Genomic DNA, 23908 nt, shown 5'->3' with positions numbered 1-23908 from the left:
GTCCAACACCCCAATACTGCCCAACACCCCAATACTGTCCAACACCCCAATACTGTCCAACACTGTCCAACATCCCAATACTGCCCAACACCCCAATACTGCCCAACACCCCAATACTGTCCAACACTGTCCAAAATCCAAATACTGTCCAGCACCCCAATACTGCCCAACACCCCAATACTGCCCAACACCCCAATACTGTCCAACACTGTCCAACATCCCAATACTGCCCAACGCCCCAATACTGCCCAATACTGCCCAACACCCCAATACTGTCCAACACCCCAATACTGCCCAACACTTCAATACTGCCCAACACCCCAATACTGTCCAACACCCCAATACTGCCCAACACCCCAATACTGCCCAACAACCCAATACTGCTCAACACTATCCAAAACCCCAATACTGCCCAACACCCCAATACTGCCCAACACCCCAATACTGTCCAACATCCCAATACTGCCCCAACACCCCAATACTGTCCAACATCCCAATACTGTCCAACACTCCAATACTGTCTAACACCCCAATACTGTCCAACATACCAATACTGCCCAACACCCCAATACTGCCCAACACCCGAATACTGTCCAACACCCCAATACTGCCCAACACCCCAATACTGTCCAACACCCAATACTGTCCAACATCTCAATACTGTCCAACACCCCAATACTGTCCAACATCCCAATACTGCCCAACACCCCATTACTGTCCAACACCCCAATACTGTCCAACACCCCAATACTGCCCAACACCCCAATACTGTCCAACAACCCAATACTGCCCCAACACCCCAATACTGTCCAACACCTCAATACTGTCCAACACTGTCCAACATCCCAATACTGCCCAACACCCCAATACTGCCCAACACCCCAATACTGCCCAACACCCCAATAGTGTCCAACACTGTCCAAAATCCAAATACTGTCCAGCACCCCAATACTGCCCAACACCCCAATACTGTCCAACACCTCAATACTGCCCAACACCCCAACACTGTCCAACATCCCAATACTGCCCAACACCCCAATACTGCCCAACACCCCATTACTGCCCAACACCCCAATACTGTCCAACACCCCAATACTGCCCAACACTTCAATACTGCCCAACACCCCAATACTGTCCAACACCCCAATACTGCCCTACACCCCAATACTGCCCAACAACCCAATACTGCTCAACACTGTCCAAAACCCCAATACTGCCCAACACCCCAATACTGCCCAACACCCCAATACTGTCCAACATCCCAATACTGCCCCAACACCCCAATAATGTCCAACATCCCAATAATGTCCAACACTCCAATACTGTCCAACACCCCAATACTGTCCAACATCCCAATACAGTCCAACATCCCAATACTGTCCAACATCCCAATACTGTCCAACACTCCAACCCTGTCCAACATCCCAATACTGCCCAACACTGCCCAACACCCCAATACTGCCCAACACACCAATACTGTCCAACACTGTCCAACATCCAAATACTGTCCATCACCCCAATACTGCCCAACACCCCAATACTGTCCAACACCCCAATACTGCCCATCACCCCAATACTGCCCAACACCCCAATACTGTCCAACACCCCAATACTGTCCAACACCCCAATACTGTCCAACATCCCAATACTGCCCAACACCCCAATACAGTCCAACACCCCAATACTGCCCAACTCCCCAATACTGCCCAACACCGTCCAACATCCCAATACTGCCCAACACCCCAATACGGCCCAACAGTCCAATACTGTCCAACACCCCAATACTGCCCAACTCCCCAATACTGCCCAACACCGTCCAACATCCCAATACTGTCGAACATTTTCCAACACCCCAATACTGTCCAACACCCCAATACTGTCCAACACCCCAATACTGTCCAACACCCCAATACTGTCCAACACTGTCCAACATCCCAATACTGCCCAACACCACAATACGTCCCAACACACCAATACTGACCAACAGCCCAATTCTGCCCAACACCCCAATACTGTCCAACACCCCAATACTGCCCAACACTTCAATACTGCCCAACACCCCAGTACTGTCCAACACCCCAATACTGCCCAACACCCCAATACGTCCCAACACCCCAATACTGTCCAACATCCCAATACTGCACAACAGCCCAGTACTGGCCAACATCCCAATACTGCCCAACACCCCAATACTGCCCAACACCCCAATACTGTCCAACACCCCAATACTGTCCAACACAGTCCAACATCCCAATACTGCCGAACACCCCAATACTGTCCAACACCCCAATACTGTCCAACACCCCAATACTGTCCAACACCCCAATACTGTCCAACACAGTCCAACATCCCAATACTGCCGAACACCCCAATACTGTCCAACACCCCAATACTGTCCAACACCCCAATACTGCCCAACACCCCAATACTGTCCAACACCCCAATACTGTCCAACATCCCAATACTGCCCAACACCCCAATACAGTCCAACACCCCAATACTGTCCAACATCCCAATACTGGCCAACACCCCAATACTGACCAACACCCCAATACTGCCCAACACCCCAATACTGCCCAACACCCCAATACTGCCAAACACCACAATACTGTCCATCACACCAACACTGTCCAACACCCCAATACTGCCCAACATCCCAATACTGCCCAACACCCCAATACTGCCAAACATCCCAATACTTTACAACATCCCAATACTGTCCAACTCGCCAATCCTGCCCAACACCCCAATACTGTCGAACAGCCCAATACTGTCCAACACCCCAACACTGTCCAACATCCCAATACTGCCCAACACCCCAATACTGCCCAACACCCCAATACTGTCCAACACCCCAATACTGTCCAACATCCCAATACTGCCCAACACCCCAATACTGCCCAACACCCCAATACTGCCCAACACCCCAATACTGTCCAACACATCAATACTGTCCAACACATCAATACTGTCCAACACTGTCCAACATCCCAATACTGCCCAACACCCCAATACTGTCCCCCATCCCAATACTGCCCAATACTGCCCAACACCCCAATACTGTCCAACACATCAATACTGTCCAACACATCAATACTGTCCAACACTGTCTAACACCCCAATACTGCGCAACACACCAATACTGTCCAACAACCCAATACTGCCCAACACCCCAATACTGCCCAACATCCCAATACTGCCCAACACCCCAATACTGCCCAACATCCCAATACTGCCCAACACCCCAATACTGTCCAACATCCCAATAGTGTCCAACATCCCAATACTGCCCAACATCCCAATACTGTCCAACAACCCAATACTGCCCAACATCCCAATACTGTCCAATATTGCCCAACACCCCAATACTGCCCAACATCCCAATACTGTCCAACACCCCAATACTGTCCATCACCCAATACTGTCCAACACCCCAATACTGCCCAACACCCCAATACTGCCCAACACCCCAATACTGTCCAACACCCCAATATTGTCCAACACCCCAATACTGTCCAACACTGTCCAACATCCTAATACTGCACAACACCCCAATACTGCCCAACACCCCAATACTGCCCAACACCCCAATACTGTCCAACACCCCAATACTGCCCAACACCCCAATACTGTCCAACACCCCAATACTGTCCAACATCCCAATACTGCCCAACACCCCAATACAGTCCAACACCCCAATACTGTCCAACATCCCAATACTGGCCAACAACCCAATACTGACCAACACCCCAATACTGCCCAACACACCAATACTGCCAAACACCACAATACTGTCCATCACACCAACACTGTCCAACACCCCAATACTGCCCAACACCCCAATACTGCCAAACATTCCAATACTTTACAACATCCCAATACTGTCCAACTCGCCAATCCTGCCCAACACCCCAATACTGCCCAGCACCCCAATACTGAACAACACCCCAATACTGTCGAACAGCCCAATACTGTCCAACACCCCAACACTGTCCAACATCCCAATACTGCCCAACACCCCAATACTGCCCAACACCCCAATACTGTCCAACACCCCAATACTGTCCAACATCCCAATACTGCCCAACACCCCAATACTGCCCAACACATCAATACTGTCCAACACATCAATACTGTCCAACACATCAATACTGTCCAACACATCAATACTGTCCAACACTGTCCAACATCCCAATACTGCGAAACACCCCAATACTGTCCCCCATCCCAATACTGCCCAACACCCCAATACTGCCCAACACCCCAATACTGTCCAACACATCAATACTGTCCAACACATCAATACTGTCCAACACTGTCCAACACCCCAATACTGCCCAACACACCAATACTGTCCAACAACCCAATACTGCCCAACACCCCAATACTGCCCAACATCCCAATAATGCCCAATACTGCCCAACACCCCAATACTGCCCAACATCCCAATACTGCCCAACACCCCAATACTGTCCAACATCCCAATACTGTCCAACATCCCAATACTGCCCAACATCCCAATACTGTCCAACATCCCAATACTGTCCAACAACCCAATACTGCCCAACACCCCAATACTGCCCAACATCCCAATACTGCCCAATACTGCCCAACACCCCAATACTGCCCAACATCCCAATACTGTCCAACACCCCAATACTGTCCAACACCCAATACTGTTCAACACCCCAATACTGCCCAACACCCCAATACTGCCCAACACCCCAATACTGCCCAACATCCCAATACTGCCCAATACTGCCCAACACCCCAATACTGCCCAACATCCCAATACTGTCCAACACCCCAATACTGCCCAACACCCCAATACTGCCCAACACCCCAATACTGTCCAACACCCCAATATTGTCCAACACCCCAATACTGTCCAACACTGTCCAACATCCTAATACTGCCCAACACCCCAATACTGCCCAACACCCCAATACTGCCCAACACCCCAATACTGCCCAACACCCCAATACTGTCCAACACCCCAATACTGCCCAGCACCCCAATACTGCCCAACAACCCAATACTGTCGAACAGCCCAATACTGTCCAACACCCCAACACTGTCCAACATCCCAATACTGCCCAACACCCCAATACTGCCCAACACCCCAATACTGTCCAACACCCCAATACTGTCCAACATCCCAATACTGCCCAACACCCCAATACTGCCCAACACCCCAATACTGTCCAACACATCAATACTGTCCAACACATCAATACTGTCCAACACTGTCCAACATCCCAATACTGCCCAACACCCCAATACTGTCCCCCATCCCAATACTGCCCAATACTGCCCAACACCCCAATACTGTCCAACACATCAATACTGTCCAACACATCAATACTGTCCAACACTGTCTAACACCCCAATACTGCCCAACACACCAATACTGTCCAACAACCCAATACTGTCCAACACCCCAATACTGCCCAACATCCCAATACTGCCCAATACTGCCCAACACCCCAATACTGCCCAACATCCCAATACTGCCCAACACCCCAATACTGTCCAACATCCCAATAGTGTCCAACATCCCAATACTGCCCAACATCCCAATACTGTCCAACAACCCAATACTGCCCAACATCCCAATACTGTCCAATACTGCCCAACACCCCAATACTGCCCAACATCCCAATACTGTCCAACACCCCAATACTGTCCATCACCCAATACTGTCCAACACCCCAATACTGCCCAACACCCCAATACTGCCCAACACCCCAATACTGTCCAACACCCCAATATTGTCCAACACCCCAATACTGTCCAACACTGTCCAACATCCTAATACTGCACAACACCCCAATACTGCCCAACACCCCAATACTGCCCAACACCCCAATACTGTCCAACACCCCAATACTGCCGAACACCCCAATACTGCCCAACACCCCAATACTGTCCAACATCCCAATACTGCCCAACACCCCAATACAGTCCAACACCCCAATACTGTCCAACATCCCAATACTGGCCAACACCCCAATACTGACCAACACCCCAATACTGCCCAACACCCCAATACTGCCAAACACCACAATACTGTCCATCACACCAACACTGCCCAACACCCCAATACTGTCCAACACCCCAATATTGTCCAACACCCCAATACTGTCCAACACCCCAATACTGCCCAACACCCCAATACTGCCCAACACCCCAATACTGTCCAACACATCAATACTGTCCAACACATCAATACTGTCCAACACTGTCCAACATCCCAATACTGCCCAACACCCCAATACTGTCCCCCATCCCAATACTGCCCAATACTGCCCAACACCCCAATACTGTCCAACACATCAATACTGTCCAACACATCAATACTGTCCAACACTGTCTAACACCCCAATACTGCCCAACACACCAATACTGTCCAACAACCCAATACTGCCCAACACCCCAATACTGCCCAACATCCCAATACTGCCCAATACTGCCCAACACCCCAATACTGCCCAACATCCCAATACTGCCCAACACCCCAATACTGTCCAACATCCCAATAGTGTCCAACATCCCAATACTGCCCAACATCCCAATACTGTCCAACAACCCAATACTGCCCAACATCCCAATACTGTCCAATACTGCCCAACACCCCAATACTGCCCAACATCCCAATACTGTCCAACACCCCAATACTGTCCATCACCCAATACTGTCCAACACCCCAATACTGCCCAACACCCCAATACTGTCCAACACCCCAATATTGTCCAACACCCCAATACTGTCCAACACTGTCCAACATCCTAATACTGCCCAACACCCCAATACTGCCCAACACCCCAATACTGCCCAACACCCCAATACTGTCCAACACCCCAATACTGCCCAACACCCCAATACTGTCCAACACCCCAATACTGTCCAACATCCCAATACTGCCCAACACCCCAATACAGTCCAACACCCCAATACTGTCCAACATCCCAATACTGGCCAACACCCCAATACTGACCAACACCCCAATACTGCCCAACACCCCAATACTGCCAAACACCACAATACTGTCCATCACACCAACACTGTCCAACACCCCAATACTGCCCAACACCCCAATACTGCCAAACATCCCAATACTTTACAACATCCCAATACTGTCCAACTCGCCAATCCTGCCCAACACCCCAATACTGCCCAGCACCCCAATACTGAACAACACCCCAATACTGTCGAACAGCCCAATACTGTCCAACACCCCAACACTGTCCAACATCCCAATACTGCCCAACACCCCAATACTGCCCAACACCCCAATACTGTCCAACACCCCAATACTGTCCAACATCCCAATACTGCCCAACACCCCAATACTGCCCAACACATCAATACTGTCCAACACATCAATACTGTCCAACACATCAATACTGTCCAACACATCAATACTGTCCAACACTGTCCAACATCCCAATACTGCCAAACACCCCAATACTGTCCCCCATCCCAATACTGCCCAACACCCCAATACTGCCCAACACCCCAATACTGTCCAACACATCAATACTGTCCAACACATCAATACTGTCCAACACATCAATACTGTCCAACACTGTCCAACACCCCAATACTGCCCAACACACCAATACTGTCCAACAACCCAATACTGCCCAACACCCCAATACTGCCCAACATCCCAATACTGCCCAACACCCCAATACAGCCCAACATCCCAATACTGCCCAACACCCCAATACTGTCCAACATCCCAATACTGTCCAACATCCCAATACTGCCCAACATCCCAATACTGTCCAACATCCCAATACTGTCCAACAACCCAATACTGCCCAACACCCCAATACTGCCCAACATCCCAATACTGCCCAATACTGCCCAACACCCCAATACTGCCCAACATCCCAATACTGCCCAACCCCCCAATACTGTCCAACACCCAATACTGTCCAACACCCCAATACTGCCCAACACCCCAATACTGCCCAACACCCCAATACTGCCCAACATCCCAATACTGCCCAACACCCCAATACTGCCCAACATCCCAATACTGTCCAACACCCCAATACTGTCCAACACCCAATACTGTCCAACACCCCAATACTGCCCAACACCCCAATACTGCCCAACACCCCAATACTGTCCAACACCCCAATATTGTCCAACACCCCAATACTGTCCAACACTGTCCAACATCCTAATACTGCCCAACACCCCAATACTGCCCAACACCCCAATACTGCCCAACACCCCAATACTGTCCAACACCCCAATACTGCCCAACACCCCAATACTGTCCAACACCCCAATACTGTCCAACATCCCAATACTGCCCAACACCCCAATACAGTCCAACACCCCAATACTGTCCAACATCCCAATACTGGCCAACACCCCAATACTGACCAACACCCCAATACTGCCCAACACCCCAATACTGCCAAACACCACAATACTGTCCATCACACCAACACTGTCCAACACCCCAATACTGCCCAACATCCCAATACTGCCCAACACCCCAATACTGCCAAACATCCCAATACTTTACAACATCCCAATACTGGCAAATCGCCAATCCTGCCCAACACCCCCAATAATGCCCAGCACCCCAATACTGCCCAACACCCCAATACTGTCGAACAGCCCAATACTGTCCAACACCCCAACACTGTCCAACATCCCAATACTGCCCAACACCCCAATACTGCCCAACACCCCAATACTGTCCAACACCCCAATACTGTCCAACATCCCAATACTGCCCAACACCCCAATACTGCCCAACACCCCAATACTGTCCAACACATCAATACTGTCCAACACATCAATACTGTCCAACACTGTCCAACATCCCAATACTGCCCAACACCCCAATACTGTCCCCCATTCCAATACTCCCCAACACCCCAATACTGCCCAACACCCCAATACTGTCCAACACATCAATACTGTCCAACACATCAATACTGTCCAACACTGTCCAACACCCCAATACTGCCCAACACACCAATATTGTCCAACAACCCAATACTGCCCAACACCCCAATACTGCCCAACATGCCAATACTGCCCAACACTGCCCAACACCCCAATACTGCCCAACATCCCAATACTGCCCAACACCCCAATACTGTCCAACATCCCAATACTGTCCAACATCCCAATACTGCCCAACATCCCAATACTGTCCAACAACCCAATACTGCCCAACATCCCAATACTGCCCAACACCCCAATACTGCCCAATACTGCCCAACACCCCAATACTGCCCAACATCCCAATACTGTCCAACACCCCAATACTGTCCAACACCCAATACTGTCCAACACCCCAATACTGCCCAACACCCCAATACTGCCCAACACCCCAATACTGCCCAACACCCCAATACTGCCCAACATCCCACTACTGCCCAACACCCCAATACTGTCCAACACCCCAATGCTGCCCAACATCCCAATACTGCCCAACACCCCAATACTGCTCAACACCCCAAAAGTGTCCAACATCCCAATACTGCCCAACACCCCAATAGTGTCCAACACCCCAAGACTGTCCAGAATCCCAATAGCGTCCAGCATCCCAATAGCGTCCAACACCCCAATAGCATCCAACACCCCAATACTGTCCAACACCCCAACACCGTACCACCCCCCAATACTGTCCAACACCCCAATACTGCCCAACATCCCAATACTGCCCATCACCCCAATACTGTCCAACACCCCAATACTGTCTAACACCCCAATACTGCCCAACATCCCAATGCTGCCCAATGCCCCATTACTGCCGAACATTCCAAACTGTCCAACACCCAATATTGTCCATTCCACAATGGTGTCAACATTTCAATACTTCTCAACAACCAGATTATGCAAAACTGCCCTACGCAACTCTATCACCTGTCTGTCCAATACTGCCAGACACCCCAATACCAGGTGACAGCCAAATACTACCCCACACGCCCCTGTCCCCGCATGTCCAGTTACCCAGCTCGTGATTCTGGGCTTTCACCTTGAACCACTGGTTAATAGTTTGATACAACTGAGAGTCTTTCTTGGCCACTTCATTAAGATTCAATCTCATTGCTGTTGGTCTAGAGTCACATATAAGTCCAGACCAAGTGAGGACAGCAGGTTTCCTTCCCTAAAGCGAACCAGTTGGATTTTTGTCACCAGCTAGCAGTTTCATGGTCACTTTTACAGGTCTTACCTGGGGGACAGATAGGGCTCATAACTTCTGCTGGTTGCATCCTCTAAGGGAGCGTCAGCTGGTATTATAAGGAAGATCAGGTAGAATGCAAGGAGGTGCACAATGACTCCGAGAAGAATTGCTGAGGTACGTCGGAACTGGTTATTGTTGCACAGCAGCCCAAAGATCCCACCCCCTGTAAAAGAAAGACACACACTTACCATCTATATCATCACAGAACCTGCCATTGATTTATTTTACTTAAAATATATTTTATTCAAGTTTTTTGGCCAAACATAACAATACGTAGTGTTTCTTTTACACAACAATAAAGCAATATAAATAACCGTGGCCAGTTTTAAACAAATAAATAAATAATATATAAACAAAACTACATGGCAACTGCCTTGTCCAAAATAAATACTCTCCAAAAATACAATCCAACAATCCAATATACAGTTACATAGACCAAATACCTATACATATACAATAACATCCCTGAGAGTCCGTCCGATTCCTCCCACCCCCCCCCCCCACCCCCTCCCCCCTGGGTTGCTGCTGTTATCTACTTCTTTTCCATACCCTCTATCTTTCTGTGAGGTAGTCGACGAACGGTTGCCACTGCCTGATGAACCCCTGAGCCGAACCCCTTAACACGAACTTAATCCGTTCTAACTTTATGAACCCTGCCATATCGTTTATCCAGGTCTCCACCCCCAGGGGTTTGGCTTCCTTCCACATTAACAATATCCTGCACCGGGCTTCAAGGGACGCAAAGGCCAACACGTCAGCCTCTCTCGCCTCCTGCACTCCCGGCTCTTCTGCAACCCCAAATATAGCCAACCCCCAGCTTGGTTCGACCCGGACCCCCACCACCTTCGAAAGCATCTTTGCCACTCCCACCCAGAACCCCTGTAGTGCCGGGCATGACCAGAACATGTGGGTGTAATTCACTGGGCCTCTCGAGCATCTCGCACACCTATCCTCTACCCCCAAAAATTTACTAAGCCGTGCTCCAGTCATATGCGCCCTGTGTAGCACCTTAAATTGTATCAGGCTTAGCCTGGCACACGAGGACGATGAGTTTACCCTACGTAGGGCATCAGCCCACAGCCCCTCCTCAATCTCCTCCCCCAGTTCTTCTTCCCATTTCCCTTTCAGCTCATCTACCATGATCTCCCCCTCGTCCCTCATCTCCCTGTATATGTCCGCCACCTTACCGTCCCCCACCCATGTCTCTGAGATCACTCTATCCTGCACTTCCTGCTTCGGGAGCTGCGGGAATTCCCTCACCTGTTGCCTCGCAAAAGCCCTCAATTGCATATACCGAAATGCATTCCCTTGGGGCAACCCATATTTCTCCGTCAGCGCTCCCAGACTCGCAAACGTCCCATCTACAAATAGATCTCTTAATTGTACTACCCCAGCTCTTTGCCATGCTCCAAATCCCCCGTCCATTCTCCCCGGAACGAACCTATGATTGTTTCTTATCGGGGACCGCACCGAAGCTCCCATCCCTCCCCTATGCCGTCTCCACTGCCCCCAAATTTTCAATGTAGCCACCACCACTGGGCTTGTGGTGTATTTCTTTGGTGAGAACGGCAACGGCGCCGTCACCATTGCTTGCAGGCTAGTCCCCCTGCAGGACGCCCTCTCCAATCTCTTCCACGCCGCTCCCTCCCCTTCTCCCATCCACTTACACACCATTGAAACATTGGCGGCCCAGTAGTACTCACTGAGGCTCGGTAGTGCCAGCCCCCCCCCCTGTCCCTACTACGCTGCAAGAATCCCCGCCTCACTCTCGGGGTCTTCCCAGCCCACACAAAACTCATAATGCTCTTCTCAATTCTTTTGAAAAAAGCCTTCGTGATCACCACCAGGAGGCACTGGAACACAAAAAGGAATCTCGGGAGGACCACCATTTTAACCGCCTGCACCCTACCTGCCAATGACAGGGACACCATGTCCCATCTCTTGAAATCCTCCTCCATCTGTTCCACCAACCGTGTTAAATTAAGCCTATGTAATGTACCCCAATTCTTGGCTATCTGGATCCCCAGGTACCGGAAGTCCCTTGTTACCTTCCTCAACGGTAAATCCTCTATCTCTCTGCTCTGCTCCCCCGGATGCACCACAAATAGCTCACTTTTCCCCATGTTCAGTTTATACCCTGAAAAATCCCCAAACTCCCCAAGTATCCGCATTATCTCTGGCATCCCCTCCGCCGGGTCCGCCACATATAGCAACAAATCATCCGCATACAGAGATACCCGGTGTTCTTCTCCCCCCCTAAGTACTCCCCTCCACTTCCTGGAACCCCTCAGTGCCATGGCCAGGGGTTCAATCGCCAGTGCAAACAATAACGGGGACAGAGGACATCCCTGCCTCGTCCCTCTATGGAGCCGAAAATACGCAGACCCCCGTCCATTCGTGACCACGCTCGCCATCGGGGCCCTATACAGCAACTGTACCCACCTGATATACCCGTCCCCAAAGCCAAATCTCCTCAACACCTCCCACAAATAATCCCACTCCACTCTATCAAATCCTTTCTCAGCATCCATCGCCACCACTATCTCCGCTTCCCCCTCTGGTGGGGGCATCATCATTACCCCTAGCAGCCTCCGTATATTCGTATTCAGCTGTCTCCCCTTCACAAACCCAGTTTGGTCCTCATGGACCACCCCCGGGACACAATCCTCTATCCTCATTGCCATTACCTTGGCCAGAATCTTAGCATCCACATTCAGGAGGGAAATGGGCCTGTATGACCCGCATTGTAGCGGGTCTTTTTCCTTCTTTAGGAGGAACGATATCATTGCCTCTGACATAGTCGGGGGCAGCTGCCCCCTTTCCCTCGCCTCATTAAAGGTTCTCATCAGTAGCGGGGCCAGCAAGTCCAAATATTTCTTATAGAATTCAACTGGGAATCCGTCTGGTCCCGGGGCCTTCCCCGCCTGCATGCTTCCAATCCCTTTCACTACTTCCTCCGTCTCAATCTGTGCTCCCAGCCCCACTCTCCCATTCCTCCACCTTAGGAAATTCCAGCTGATCCAGAAAGCACATCATTCTCTCCTTCCCGTCCGGGGGCTGCGCTTCATATAATCTTTCATAAAATGCCTTGAACACTCCATTCACTCTCTCCGCTCCCCGCTCCATCTCCCCCTCCTCATCTCTCACCCCCCCTATCTCCCTCGCTGCTCCCCTTTTCCTCAGTTGGTGGGCCAACAACCTACTCGCCTTCTCCCCATATTCGTACTGTACACCCTGTGCCTTCCTCCATTGTGCCTCTGCCTTACCCGTAGTCAGCAAGTCAAATTCTATATGTAGCCTTTGCCTTTCCCTGTATAGTCCCTCCTCCGGTGCCTCCGCGTATTGTCTGTCCACCGTCAGCAGTTCTTTCAACAACCGCTCCCTTTCCCTACCCTCCTGCTTTCCTTTATGTGCCCTAATAGATATCAGCTCCCCTCTAACCACTGCCTTCAGTGCCTCCCAGACCACTCCCACCTGTACCTCCCCATTATCATTAATTTCCAAGTACCTTTCAATACACCCCCTCACCCTTAAACACACCCCCTCATCTGCCAATAATCCCATGTCCATTCTCCAGGGTGGAAGCTGTTGTTTTTCTTCCCCTATCTCCAGGTCCACCCAGTGTGGAGCATGATCCGAGATGGCTATAGCCGTGTACTCCGTCCCCGTCACCTTTGGGATCAGTGCCCTTCCCAAAACAAAAAAATCTATTCGTAAAAATACTTTATGTACATAGGAGAAAAACGAAAACTCCTTACTCCTAGGTCTACTAAATCTCCAGGGATCTACTCCTCCCATCTGCACCATAAAATCCTTAAGCACCCTAGCGGCAGCCGGCCTCCTTCCAGTCCTGGACCTTGATCTGTCCAGCCCTGGGTCCAGCACCGTATTAAAGTCTCCACCCATTACCAACTTCCCCACTTCTAGGTCCGGGATTCGTCCTAACATACGCCTCATAAAATTGGCATCATCCCAGTTCGGGGCATACACGTTCACCAATACCACCGCCTCCCCTTGCAGTTTGCCACTCACCATCACGTATCTGCCCCCACTATCTGCCACTATAGTCTTTGCCTCAAACATTACCCGCTTCCCCACTAGTATGGCCACCCCCCTGTTTTTTGCATCTAGTCCCGAATGAAACACCTGCCCCACCCATCCTTTGCGAAGTCTAACCTGGTCTGTCAGCTTCAGATGCGTCTCCTGAAGCATAATCACATCTGCCTTAAGTTTCTTTAGGTGTGCGAGTACCCGTGCCCTCTTAATCGGCCCATTCAGCCCTCTCACATTCCACGTGATCAACCGGGTTGGGGGGCTCTTTACCCCCCCCCCCCTTGACGACTAGCCATTTCCTTTTTCAATCCAGCTCCTCACCCGGTTCCCACGTAGCTGTATCCCCCCCAGGCGGCGCTCCCCCGCCCCGACCCCCCCCTCCCATACCAGCTCCCCTTTCTCCCCAGCAGCAGCAACCCAGTTAACCCCCCCCCGCTAGATCCCAAGCTAGCGTAATTGCACCCCCCATGTTACTCCCAGAAGTCAGCAAACTCTGGCCGACCTCGGCTTCCCCCCGTGACCTCGGCTCTCACACTGTGCGAGGCCCCCTCCTTCCTGCTTCCCTGTTCCCGCCATGATTACCATAGCGCGGGAACAAAGCCCGCGCTTCCCCTTTTGGCCCCGCCCCCAATGGCCGGCGCCCGCAGCTCCTCATCCTCCCTCACCCCCTCCCCCACGACATGGGGAAGAGAGAGAAGTTACAGGGTCGCAGGTTTAACAATCTGGGAAGTCTTCTCTTCCCCCTTTTCCCCCCTTCATCCCACAAATTCACCCCCCCCACACTTTTGTCCCAAACGTTCTTTTTCTGGCCCGCTCACTCCAGCTTCTCCTCGACAATAAATGTCCACGCTTCGTCTGCCGTTTCGAAATAGTGGTGTTTCCCTAGATGTGTGACCCACAGTCTTGCCGGTTGCAACATTCCGAATTTGACCTTCCTTTTATGCAACACCGCCTTGGCCCGATTAAAGCTTGCCCTCCTTCTCGCCACCTCCGCACTCGAATCTTGATACACGCGGATCACCGCATTCTCCCACCTACTGTTCCGAGTTTTCTTGGCCCATCTGAGGACCATCTCTCTGTCCTTGTATCGGAGAAATCTCACAACTATTGCTCAAGGAATTTCTCCAGCCCTCGGTCTTCGCGCCATAACTCGATAGGCTCCCTCCACCTCCAGCGGACCCGTCGGGACCTCCGATCCCATTAACGAATGCAGCATCGTGCTCACATATGCCCCGACGTCCGCCCCTGCTGCACCTTCGGGAAGACCAAGAATCCTTAAGTTCTTCCTCCTCGCATTGTTCTCCAGCACCTCCAGCCTTTCCACACATCTTTTGTGTTGTGCCTCGTGGATCTCCGTTTTCACCACCAGGCCCTGTATGTCGTCCTCATTCTCAGCAGCCTTTGCCTTCACGACCCGAAGCTCCTGTTCCTGGGTCTTTTGCTCCTCCTTTAGCCCCTCAATCGCTTGTAATATCGGGGCCAACAGCTCCTTCTTCATCTCCTTTTTGAGTTCATCTACGCAACGCCGCAGGAACTCTTGTTGGTCAGGGCCCCATATTAAACTGCCTCCTTCCGACGCCATCTTGCTTTTGCCTGCCTTCCTGGCCGCTGCTCTAGAGGATCCACCGCAATCCGGCTACTTTCCTCTCTTTTTTCCATCCGTGTCCGGGGGGATTCCCTTCTGGATTACCGCACAGTGTTATTTGCCGTTAAAATTGCCGATGGGGCTCCTATGAAGAGCCCAAAAGTCCTTTCCACCGGGAGCTGCCGAAACATGCGACTTAGCTGGTCATCGCCGCACCCGGAACCTGCCATTGATTTCTAGCAGCCCACAAGGATTTACTTTTTTTTAAAATCATGTTTATTGAAGTTTAACATTTGAACAAACACAACAAAACCACAGAAATGGCACAGTACCAGAAGAAAAGGTAACGGCTCAACATACTTGAATACAGAGGAGAACGGCAGTACAATCATGAGACATAACTTGATACCTCTAAAAGCCCCACCGGAGAAGAGGGAGAACAGGATAAATCCGTGACAACATTGTAAAATGGTGCACACCTTCCCACATGGTGATTGCTCGTAATTACCACGAGAGTTCAGGTTACATTTTTCGCGGCATGTTCGGATGTACACCAATATATATTGCCCTCATCCCCAGCAGTGCCAGAAGCAATAATGACACACCAACACCTCCTTCCTTCGCATACCAAATACGCCTGTACCCCTGCAGAATTCAATCACGGATTTTTTGTACCCACCCCTAGAAAAAACAAAGAAAATTCACGAGAACCCCAGTTCTCAAAGGATGGTACATATATACCACACAACACAATATAACCCCAATCTCAGGCCCAGTAACAAACCAACATCATTCCATACAATTATATAGAGAGGACCAGCAGCTATGTATTCTGATTATGATCAGTGCTGTTAACACCTCCCAACAAAAGGGGACAGAAAACTACTAAGGGTCAGGAATCAATCATGGGTCCGTATTCCCCTGGCGCACTGTAAAGTCTAAGGCAAGCGACCACTCAGAAGCGATGACTGTAGAAGAGTTTTAATTTTTTTCTCCTTACTATTTACACCTCCTACTCCTCGAAGGGTCACCCACACCCAGCCCAATCCGGGCCAGGGTGTTTATGTTCCAGCAGTCCCAGGAAAAGAGTGGGGGGTCGCCCCGCGGGTTTTCTCAAAGGACCCAGAAATTCCGTTACAGGTTCGCCCAGGTGTTGAGAAGCCGTGTGGAAACGAAAATGGCGAACGATTAGCGGCGGTTTCGGGTCCAAATAGCTGCTACCAGCATAACGGGCTCCACAAACTGGCAGGTAACAGGTGAGTCGGGAAAAGTTAAAATTTTAATAATGCTGTAGGTCTCCGTGCCACAAACTGCGAGGAGGGTCACCATCTCTCTGCCATCCACCACTATGTTATTCGGATGAAAAAAATAGAGCATTCGCTCAATGTACTGGGTCTAATCCCCTGTCACGGCGTTGAATGCCTCTAGCTTACCAATGTGCTATCTGTTGCTGGAATGGAGGCCTCCTAGTGCCTAATCGAAGTGGGCTGGTCCGGAGGAAATGGCGCCTCCTACAGCTCCACTTAATCCTTGTCGCCAGTGCAAAGTCTCAGGCAAGCGACTACTCGGAATCGATGGCTGTAGAAAAGTTTTGATTTATTCTCCTTACTATTTATACCTCCTACTCTCCGAAGGGTCTCCTGCGCCCAGCCCACACCCAGGCCAGGGGTATTTGCGTTGCAGCAGTCCAAGGAAAAGGGGCGTAGCCCCACCCCTCATCTGGGTAAATCATTCTCAGGTGAGGCCACAGGGACTCTGAGGTTGCAGAGCCCTGGGCCTCCTGTAGGGTTATAACACACACGCTCACCATCGTTGATGAGAAAGAGAAAGATAAACTGCTGGGAGCGAATTATGCGCTGGAGCAGGGGGAAATATTTAGATACATGCAGGTTCGACACTTTGCCAGAAAGGAGATACAGAGTGTCATGATATGCAGACACACACATAATGATATACAGACAAGCAGCTAATGGACAGAGAGAACAGGACATGATCAATAAGCAGGCAGGACACTCAGGGGTGGGATCTGACTATAAAAGACACGAGGCGCTCACATTCCACCTCTTTCCACTGATGAACATCTAGAGAGTCCGTCAAGGGCGTTGTTACAATCTCACACCTCCACCATGCGGCTAAGAGCCAGTCTGGTTCAGTCAGACAGAGCAACCTTACTATAGTTAGCAGAGAATCGAACTCAAAGAGAACTGTGCTAACTGTGCTATTAGTTCAATAAACCTGATTGAACTAACTTCAAGGTCTGGAGTATCTTTCTGATCTAAGCTGCATCCAGTTGCAGCCAGTGTTAGACCAATGTACCTAACGTGACATGATACCAGGAGACTACTAATTTAAGGTGGCTTACCTCAGTCTGTTCCGTGACGACCAGCAAATGTACCCCAGCACCATGGAGAAGATTCAGGCTCCTCACCAGCTCAGGACCTCCGGCAATCTCAGTGCCAACTGGCGAATATTCAATCAAAGGTTTATGCTGTACCTCGAAGCCTCAGACCTCGAGGGTGCGTCTGATGCAAGAAAGATCGTGCTTCTCCTCTCGACAGCGGGTGATCAAGCCATCAAACTCTTGAACTCGTTTAACTTCACCGTAGGCCAGGACAAGACAAAGTTTCAGACCATCCTGGACAAGTTCGATAGTCACTGTGAAGTGGACACCAATGAAATCTTCGAGCGCTACATATTCAAACGTCTTCAAGGTAAAGATGAATCTTTCAACTCCTTCTTAACTAACCTCCGCCTGCTAGCGCTGTCCTGCAACTTTGGTGATATTGCTGACTCCATGATCAGAGACCAAATTGTGTTTGGAGTTCACTCTGATTCTCTGAGAGAGCAGCTCTTAAAAATCAAGCATATGACCCTGCCAGTCGCGATTGAAACAGTAGTGTTTGACAGTATTGTACAGTGCATGAGCACGCAAAAAATCAGTATTCCCAATACAAATCGCCTGAAAATGACAAACTTGCCTCCCACAAGGCAGTGAGTGTGCAGGCCATCTCCTGGATGCAGCGCCTCAGCATTGAAGACAGTGGCCATCTTGCGCACTTTTCCCGGAGCCCCACACATGCGCAATGCAAACGGGATAACAAAGCAGACGACACTGCGCAGGTGCAGACGTCTGCCCACTGCACTGTGCATGTGCGACAACGTACAGCGCGTCACAACGCCGACATCATGATGTGCCCGAACTGTGGCAATGCCCACTTGAAGGGACACTGCCCTGCATGAGGCATGCGATGTTTAAACTGTGGGAGGCCTGGACACTATGCAGCCTTGTGCAGGTCTGCACCACCAGTCAGAGGCCAGCGCTCCCAATTCCGACGACGGCACGTCCAGAATGTGCAACGACAATTACAGGATTTTGATCCTGGCAGTACAACGGATCCAGAGGACGAGTGCCTGGAGTCTACCTACCGAGTGGGCAGTATTACCACACGTGAACATCCACACCCAACTCATCTCGCATTCAGTCCGTCCTCGCTGTGGATTCGGGGAACGAATGGCGTGCGGTGATACAGGTCAACCGCTGCTCCATCCAGTTCAAGCTGGACACAGGTGCTTCTGCCAACCTCCTCTCACAGGCAGACTTCAAATGCATCAAGAAGCCCCCCAAGGTTCTTCCAGCAGCCGCCCAGCCCCTGGACTATAACGGTAATGCCATCACGGCACTGGGGTCCTGCCATCTACTCGTCTCCAACCGGAATACCCATGCACGTCTAAGGTTTGAAATTGTCAAGCCGGACAGGGCATCCCTACTGGGCGCGCATGCCTGCAAAAAGCTAAACCTGGTGCAGCGGGTTTATTCAGTGACATCCTCAACGTGGATCTTCAAGCTGGCATTGGTGACATCCTCGCTCAGTATCCAGATGTGTTTGACAGGATGGGCACTTTGCCATATCGGTACAAGATCCCACTGCGACCTGATGCCAAGCCAGTGGTCCATGCACCACGCCCGGTCCCGGCTCTGCTGAAGGAGCGCCTGAAGGAACAGCTCAAGGAGCTGCAGCAGCAGGGAATCATTTCCAGGGTAACCGAACCGACTGACTGGGTCAGCTCGTTGGTGGTGGTTAAAAAACCCTCTGGAGACCTGCGCATCTGCATTGATGCCAAGGATCTCAACCAGAATATAATGCGTGAACACTACCCCATCCCGAAGCGGGAGGAACTTACCAGTGAGATGGCACATGCAAGGTTTTTCACGAAGTTAGATGCGTCACATGGATTCTGGCAAATCCAGCTGGATGAGTCCAGCAGAAGGCTCTGCACATTCAACACACCGTTTGGCAGGTACTGCTATAACCGTATGCCGTTCGGCATCGGAGATATTTCATTGCATCATGAAGCAGATGATGGAGGGCATGAAAGGGGTTCGTGTGTACGTGGACGATGTCATCATATGGTCCACGACCCCTGAGGAGCATGTTTGCAGTCTCCAGCAGGTATTCCGCTGTGTCCACGCCAATGGCCTGAAGCTGAACAGGGCCAAATGTTGCTTTGGCATGTCGACACTCAAGCTCCTAGGAGACCAGATCTCTCAGCAGGGTGTGCGCCCTGACACAGACAAGGTCAAGGCCATCGCAGCCATGAAGGTCCTGGAAGACAAGAAGGCGGTATTGTGCTTCCTGGGCATGGTCAATTTTCTGGGCAAGTTCATCTCAAACATGGCCTCACACACCACGGCCCTACAAAACCGAGTGAAGAAGTCCACTGCCTTTGAGTGGAAGGCGGCCTATCAGGCAGAATGGTTGGAGATGAAAGCCAAGCTCACCATTGCACCCGTATTGGCATTTATCGACCCAGACAGGGAAACAAAAATCTCGACAGATGCAAGCCAGGATGGCATCAGTACGGTCCTGCTGCAACGCGATGACATCTCATCCTGGGCACCGGTTGCCAACGCATCAAGGGCAATGACGCCCACCGAACAAAGGTATGCACAAATCGAGAAGGAATGCCTGGGCCTTCTCACTGGCATTCTCAAATTTCACGACTATGTCTCCGGCCTGCCGACATTCACAGTCGAGATGGATCACAGGCCCCTTGTCCACATTATCCACAAGGAGCTTAATGACATGACGCCTCGGTTGCAGCGCATCCTCCTCAAACTCAGAAGGTACGCAATAAAGAGGCCTAAAAGGGGTCATGAAATATCTTTGGCTAACAGGGTTAAGGAAAATCCCAAAGCCATTTATTCATATATAAGGAGCAAGAGGGTAACTAGAGAAAGGATTGGCCCACTCAAAGACAAAAGAGGGAATTTATGCGTGGAGTCAGAGGAAATGGGTGAGATTCTTAATGAGTACTTTGCATTGGTATTCACAAGGAGAGGGACATGACGGATGTTAAGGCTAGGGATGGATGTTTAAATACTCTAGGTCAAGTCGGCATAAGGAAGGGGAAGGTTTTGGGTATTCTAAAAAGCATTAAGGTGGACAAGTCCCCAGGTCCGGATGGGATCTATCCCAGTTACTGAGGGAAGCGAGGGACAAAATAGCTGGGGCCTTAACAGATATCTTTGCAGCATCCTTGAGCACGGGTGAGGTCCCGGAGGACTGGAGAATTGCTAATGTTGTCCCTTTGTTTAAGATGGGTACCAGGGATAATCCAGGGAATTATAGACCTGTGAGCTTGACGTCAGTGGTAGGCAAACTGTTGGAGAAGATACTGAGGGATAGGATCTATTCACATTTGGAAGAAAATAGACTTATCAGTGATAGGCAGCATGGTTTTGTGCAGGGAAGGTCATGTCTTACAAACCTAATAGAATTCTTTGAGGAAGTAACAAAGTTGATTGATGAGGGAAGGGCTGTAGATGTCATATACATGGACTTCAGTAAGGCGTTTGATAAAGTTTCCCATGGCAGGTTGATGGAAAAAGTGAAGTCGTATGGGGTTCAGGGCGTACTAGCTAGATGGATAAAGAATTGGCTGGGCAACAGGAGACAGAGAGTAGTGGTGGAAGGGAGTGTCTCAAAATGGAGAAAGGTGACTAGTGGTGTTCCACAACGATCCGTGCTCGGACCACTGTTGTTTGTGATATACATAAATGATCTGGACGAAGGTATAGGTGGCCTGATTAGCAAGTTTGCAGATGATACTAAGATTGGTGGAGTTGCAGATAGCGAGGAGGACTGTCAGAGAATACAGCAAAATATAGATAGATTGGAGAGTTAGGCAGAGAAATGGCAGATGGAGTTCAATCCAGGCAAATGCGAGGTGATGCATTTTGGAAGATCTAATTCAAGAGCAGACTATATGGTCAATGGAAGAGTCCTGGGGAAAATTGATGTACAGAGAGATCTGGGAGTCCAGGTCCATTGTACCCTGAAAGTGGCAACGCAGGTCGATAGAGTGATCAAGAAGGCATACAGCATGCTTGCCTTCATCGGACGGGGTACTGAGTATAAGAGTCGGCAGGTCATGTTACAGTTGTATAGGACTTTGGTTAGGCCACATTTGGAATACTGCATGCAGTTCTGGTCGCCACATTACCAGAAGGATGTAGATGCTTTAAAGAGGGTGCAGAGGAGGTTCACCAGGATGTTGCCTGGTATGGAGGGTGCTAGCTATGAAGAAAGGTTGAGTAGATTAGGATTGTTTTCGTTGGAAAGACGGAGGACCCGATTGAGGTCTACAAAATTATGAGAGGTATGGACAAGGTGGATAGCAACAAGCTTTTTCCAAGAGTGGGGGTGTCAATTACAAGGGGTCACGATTTCAAGGTGAGAGGGGGAAGTTTAAGGGAGATGTGCGTGGAAAGTTTTTTACACAGAGGGTGATGGGTGCCTGGAACGCTTTGCCAGTGGAGGTGGTAGAGGCGGGCACGATAGCATCATTTAAGATGCATCTAGACAGATATATGAACGGGCGGGGAACAGAGGGAAGTAGATCCTTGGAAAATAGGTGACAGGTTCAGATAAAGGATCTGGATCGGCGCAGGCTGGGAGGGCCAAAGGGCCTGTTCCTGTGCTGTAATGTTCTTTGTTCTTTGTTCTTTACCTGGTCTACACGCCTGGCAAGGAGCTCATCATTGCCGACACTGTCCTGCTCCATCACCGTGCCTAGTGAACCACTGAATGTCATCCGGCAAATTGAGTCACAGGTTGAGTCACAGGTGCAGCTGTGTGCTAGCACCCTCCCGGCATCTGATGAGAAGGTGATTCGCATCCGTGAGGAGACAGCCAAAGACCCTCTCTTGCAGCGTGTTATGCAACACCTCGCCAATGGCTGGCAAAAAGGGCAGTGCCCTCAATTTTTCAATGTAAAAGACGACCCGACGGTGGTTGATGGTATCCTCCTCAAACTGGACTGGATTGTAATTCCACACGGTCTCCAGAGCTTGGTGCTCTGCCAAAACCTTGAGGGCCACCTGGGTGTGGAAAAGTGCAGACGCAGAGCCAGGCAGGCTGTCTACTGGCCCGGGATCAGCCAGGACATCGCAAACATGGTCCTGAACTGTGCGACCTGTCAACGCTTCCATCCAGCGCAGAGTGAGGAGACACTTCAGCAGCATGAAATCGAAACCTCTCCGTGGTCCAAGGTTGGCATCGAACTCTTTCATGCAAATGGTCGTGATTACGTGTTAATCGTTGATTACTTTTCCAATTACCCTGAAGTGGTGAAGTTCTCAGACCTCACATCTCGGACCGTCATCTAGGCCTGTAAGGAGACTTCCGGTTGCGGCTATGCGGAGCTAAGCCGCACGATTCGGCAGCTCCTGCTATTACGGACTTTCGGGCTCGTTAGAGGAGCCCCAACGGACTTTTTTCGAAGACAACCCGTGGGGAAGGGAAGAGAGAGGTCCCCCTCCAACTTTTATGGACCGGACCAGAAGTGCAACGGCCAAAAAAGCTGCATTGGAGCAGCGGGAGAAGCGAGGGGAAAAACAAAATGGCGGCGGCCGGGGACAAAGCAGAGTGCGGGCCGGAGCTGCAGGAGTTCATCAAGCGCTGCTTCGAGGAGCTGCGCAAGGAGATGTTGGCCCCGATGCTGTCGGCAATTGAAGGACTAGGGATAACCCAGAAGGCCCACGA

At 50.4% G+C, this 23908-nt stretch overlaps 1 protein-coding gene across 1 annotated transcript in view; it reads right to left on the bottom strand.

Annotated features, from left to right (window-relative positions):
- Window positions 1-23908, bottom strand: part of LOC140394194 (UNC93-like protein MFSD11) — a 91024-nt gene that overhangs the window by 10248 nt on the left and 56868 nt on the right. Inside the window, exon 11 of the mRNA XM_072481171.1 lies at window positions 10214-10388. Within this exon, the coding sequence (XP_072337272.1) occupies window positions 10214-10388 (175 nt within the window). The remainder of the gene's footprint in view (window positions 1-10213; window positions 10389-23908) is intronic.

The sequence above is a fragment of the Scyliorhinus torazame genome, chromosome 17 (genome assembly GCF_047496885.1).
Source record: "Scyliorhinus torazame isolate Kashiwa2021f chromosome 17, sScyTor2.1, whole genome shotgun sequence".
NCBI classification, from domain to species: Eukaryota; Metazoa; Chordata; class Chondrichthyes; order Carcharhiniformes; family Scyliorhinidae; genus Scyliorhinus; species Scyliorhinus torazame.
Note: the sequence above shows the minus strand (reverse complement) of the source record. Positions and strands in the feature narration are given on the sequence as shown.